Source organism: Hipposideros armiger, unplaced genomic scaffold (assembly GCF_001890085.2).
Source record: "Hipposideros armiger isolate ML-2016 unplaced genomic scaffold, ASM189008v1 scaffold_707, whole genome shotgun sequence".
Classification (NCBI taxonomy): Eukaryota; Metazoa; Chordata; class Mammalia; order Chiroptera; family Hipposideridae; genus Hipposideros; species Hipposideros armiger.
Window position 1 is genome coordinate 682,229 of NW_017732057.1, and position 5,059 is coordinate 687,287.

Genomic DNA, 5,059 nt, shown 5'->3' on the forward strand with positions numbered 1-5,059 from the left:
TGCTAGTTGAACTCTAGCTTCATTATAACACAATTAAAATAAAATGAACATGAAGGCTTGCCCCCCTCTACCCCCGTGGGTTTTTCTGTATGCATTCTGGGTAAGAGCATGAACAGAAAATAACTAGTTATATAACCAACATATGTCAGTCAAATGACCTCAGTCTATACATCATATCTCCTATGGTAAGGAAATTTACCTACTCTTTCTTATACAAGAAAAAGCTAACCTAAGTTAGGCGCAGTTGTCTGCTCTGGTAACTTCTATAACGGCATCTTTCTTCTTGAATAAACTTCCTTCCTAGCTCTCCTCATTTCAGGCTGAGTCTGTGAATTTTTTCGTCTTTTGCAAACGACCAGGAGTTAATTCCAACGACACAACGTATTACATTTCACCTTCTTCCCCTGTCTGGCTTGTACTAGCCCTTCGCTTCATATCACTTCTTCCGGGAAGACTTTCCTGACTTCCACTCCAGTCCTGGGTCAGATGCCCCTGCTCCTGCCCCCATGCTGCCCGCACGGTGCATTTCAATGCCCTACATTTACAACACTTTTATGGCAATTACCCATCACCCCTCCATTTACCTTCTGTTCCCTAAGACCGCACACTGCTGGAAAGTGGACCTCTGTCTTGTTTCACTGGCTCTCACCACAGGAAGTATTAAATGAAGCCAAGGAAAGGAACATATTTTATTTCCCTTCAGCTGATGAATATGGTTGATATGGAAATGGCAGATGAATAAAGCAGTTGTAATGACTGCTCAGTCACTCTTGCCTCACCAAGTCTACTGTCAATATTAACTGTCACGCAATTTATAAAGCTCTGGTAAGAAATGATTTCTTGAATTCTCGACTACGGTTTGGTCTCCATCTTCTAAATCTTCTAAAACCGATTAATACACAGTTTTGTCCCAACAAGAGTTTTAGAGATTAGTGTTTTGCAGTTCATTTGGAAATATTGCATTGGGCAGTGATTCTTGCTGGGAAGAAAATTCTCTTGTTATTTTTTCCTTAATAGGACTTCTAGTTCTAAAAATAATTTTTCCTAGTTTCTTCTTTGTATTGAGCCAACTAAAATTTGTTTACATTCTACCAGGTGTAGACATGGAGTCATCCTCCATTAAGCATCATTTATGTAAGATTTTATTTATTTCACCTATGTGATATGGATCAATAGTTTATTCATTTTGTATATAATAATGATCTATTTTGAGACAGAAGCTTAGTATATTAACAGGTATTTCAAGAAAAACTTTGTTCCTTTAAATACATGTTGCTCTGTGTGTTAGAATAGGGTTTTTAGCACACATTACTAATATATAGAAATATCTTTATAATAATGATTAAAGAGGACTGCACAGTGAGACGCCTTATACAGACAGTATTATACCAAGATTTTTAATTACACATTGTTGAAGGTTAAGAGCAGCAACAACGTTATTTGATGGGAGAGTAATCACCTAAGTTATGGTAGATTTCAGATCTGTTTCAGGAGCGGAATGAGATCATTTCAGGCAAAGAAGGCTGATGAAAATGCCCTTCATCTACCACACACACACACACACACACACACACACACACACACACACACACACAAGAAAATGCCCTTGACCTAGAGCCTTAGTATTCATAATCCTCTAGGATGTCTAAGTGTTCCTTATAGGTACCTCAAAAACCATGACAACACAAGGAGGAAATAGCAAGGGGTGGCTATTTGTGTCACTTCCCATCATTTTTCACCCATAGACATTCTTTTCTTATTCTGTTTTCTATATTGGTACCCTATGTGGCATTTCATTTGATGATAGGATTCTGCTGCTCAAATAACCTCTATCATAATAAATACAGAAATGATGAACTGAACTGTTTGAGAGTATTATTACATTTAGTTTTTAAATCTGAATCCCTCTGATGCCTATGGTGAAACATTCTAACAAACGCCACACAACTATTTTGTTAAGCAGGTTTTAGAGCTGACAATTTTTACCACGTGCTCTTTTCAGATTCAAATATTTTCCATTTGAGAAAAGACTGAATCTAAGATAGGTTTTGGCTAGTAAATGTTTCAATTCATTCTTAAAATGGAAAAGAAAAATACAACCACATGTCCAGAAATGGTTGTCTATAAAAAGAGAAAAGAACTGACAGCCCCTTGCCTTCCATCCACTGTTAATAAGCTGCCCGTTCCCGTTTCAGCAAGAGAGAATACAGGCCTTGTCTGCAGGTCTATTAGGGTATCCATCGTCCATGACCAACGCATAGAAGAAACCCAACTCATAAATCCCTTCTTTCTCTCACTACAGATAGGAAGCAACACAATGATACCCATGTCCTCAAAATTGTGTAGTCTTAAGAACAACTTTATTGTTGTTCAAATAATTTTAAAAAGTCACAGATTTTAAAGTAATTTTCCTGCTGGTTGTACAAAACTAGGCCTTACACAAAATTTTATGCACAAGATTGTATAGTTTAGGGTGAGTGTCTGCCTCATCGCCACTTCCACTTTGGTGACAAGGAATTGCCCAGGGAACAGAAGCCTGCTGAAACACCATCTGTACTCTTTCATGGCCTTGATCTTATGTGAGCCCTTTACTACATCCCTCGCCCCTTAGCCACTTGAGCGCGACATATATGATTTTCATACGCAAGATTTCCCTTCTATATCAACAGCCAAAGAATTGGCACTAGCCGCTGAATAACCTTATTTATTGAAAATAAAGATGGCTCATTGACATTATCTCAGTAAGAATAGCAATGTCTCCTATAGATAAGAGATTATAGATGCTGAACTGCTTGCTTGAAAACCCCAACTTCATTTTTTAATTTCTGATATATTCATGATCATATTTGCCTTCAGGCACTAGCACATCTCACTGTGTTTGTATAGCTCTCAAATAATATTTCTTTCACCTGCACAAATGAAAATCTGCTACTTTGTTGTGACTGACAGAATTAGAATCAAAGCATCTTGACTTTGCATATACTCAAGTATTTAACGTTTGAAATAAAAAAAATGGTTTGGTGCTGGATGTTATGCTTTGGGCATCCAAATCCACGCTCTACCCTTTTGCTTCTGCTATGTGCCCCAGGAGGCTCGCCTCTATGGACTGTATCACCTATGCTCCCTCCTTCCTCTGGCTTCCTGAAGGGCTCATCGGCCAACTGAAGGAGCCAGCTAGGGATCACAGGGTGGGATAAGAGAGGTGTTGGGGTAGTTATTGCCCTGACTTTCTCCTTCTTGGGTTATGGTTTGGCTGTAGCTGCTTTCTTCCTAAGGCCATAGCTTCTGTTAGGCGCCTCCCTCCCCTTCTATGGTTACAGCTTTTGACAGATTCTGCCCACTGCTTTCTTCCCTTGTTCCCTCAGGCCTAAGTTACATAACAGCATCTGGTTTCTACTAGTCCTGGAGGTGTCACATCATTTGCTCGTTTACTGGATCCTATTTACACTTATGTATATAATTCTTTTATGAAATTCTCTTCAAATACGCCTTCTAGTCTACCAGTTCTATCAGTTCCCCGCTGGGACAATGGCAGATACAGTCATGAGTGGATCTTGATATTTCTATTTCACAAACAATTTAAAATATCAACTTTTATAACCTTATGATATGAATGCACTTTTTTTCTTTCCTTCTGTAAGTATTTATAGTTAGCCTAGGACTTGATTTAGTCCTTCTAAATATATATTCCCAGATTNCCAGTGAAGCAACGTCCTCCACAACTAGACTGAAGAACAAAACGACAGCAACTTGTCTGTTCCCCTTCCCCCAATTCCCCAATAAAAATCTTTAAAAACAAAACAAAACAAAACAAAAACCGTCTATTGCATTCTTGAATTATTATATGGGGTATACTAGAATGAGACATTTGGCATAAAGAGAAACAATCTTGGAACTGATCCAGAGAATTTGAATATAAAAGTAGGGAAATTATCTTTTTTTAGAGTGCTGCTCACCATCAAAAAAACAAAAAAAAACCCAACAAATAAATGGTAGTACCATCTTTTGGTTTTTTATAGTCAGCATTATCATAAAGCTTTTGCCCAATCAGAAGAAAGGCTCAATCATTTTAAATAAGTCAGTTAATAGCTTACCTTACTTGACTTGCATTCATTGTAAATATTCCATAGAAGAACACACACAAGCCAACCAGAGCTGCAGGAATCAGCATTCCAGTATACCATCCCAACCAAGCGAAGTACAGCCCAATCTTCTCTCCAAAATATAGCCTGCACGAGAAAGCAAATTGTTCACTTAAGGTGATGTAAATGACACTGCAAGTGCTGATGTCACACCTACTCAGAATTTCAGATGGACACGTGAGGCTAGCAGCTCACTTCCTTGTCAGCTCCATCTGGGGTATCTAAATATTCCTGATAGTTAATGATTCTAATCATGATGACTTTGTTTATCTTTAAAAATTCTCCTTATAGGAACAATTTTACAAAATGTGTTTACTTCTTTGTCAAACTTCTTAATATGTCTCACGAAGCTTTTTATAAATTAATTCTTGCTTTGCTCCACCCTCCTAGTATAATCCCTTTTTGTTTTCCACACACAGAGCTGTGCTAAACCATACTGCTTTTGCATAAATGAGAAAAAAGTCTTCTCTCTAGGTGGATGCTGAGAGTAGATTCGATTTCAGTCTCATTGTACCCTTGGCCAGACTCCCTTACGCTAGACACGATTTGCACTATTATGTCACATCTTCCTCAGTTTCACTTTGCAGTTCCCCGAGCATATGATTCTTTCCTTGGTTACTGCTTTGGAATATTATGATGAGGCAAAAAAGGGTTAATAAAAGTGAACCTGAAGGGGGACTACCCAGTCCTGCATCCCCTCCCCAGGAACCGCCCAGGCTCATCCCCTAGAAATAAACTGCCCAAACACTCCTAAGAAGAGGAGATAAGACCTAACTGGTGTTAACTGGTTCTTCACACATGTGCAAACTGTTAAAACCTGTCTGCTAGTTGAACTCTAGCTTCATTATAACACAATTAAAATAAAATGAACATGAAGGCTTGCCCCCCTCTACCCCCGTGGGTTTTTCTGTATGCAT

The 5,059-nt window shown here is 38.5% G+C and overlaps 1 protein-coding gene across 2 annotated transcripts in view; it reads right to left on the minus strand.

Moving 5' to 3' along the window:
- The window catches only part of ANO3 (anoctamin 3), a 257,121-nt gene that overhangs the window by 87,773 nt on the left and 164,289 nt on the right, over positions 1-5,059 (minus strand). For both annotated transcript variants that reach the window (XM_019627091.1, XM_019627092.1), the window contains one exon: positions 4,095-4,229. In XM_019627091.1, coding sequence (XP_019482636.1) covers positions 4,095-4,229 — 135 coding nt within the window. The remainder of the gene's footprint in view (positions 1-4,094; positions 4,230-5,059) is intronic.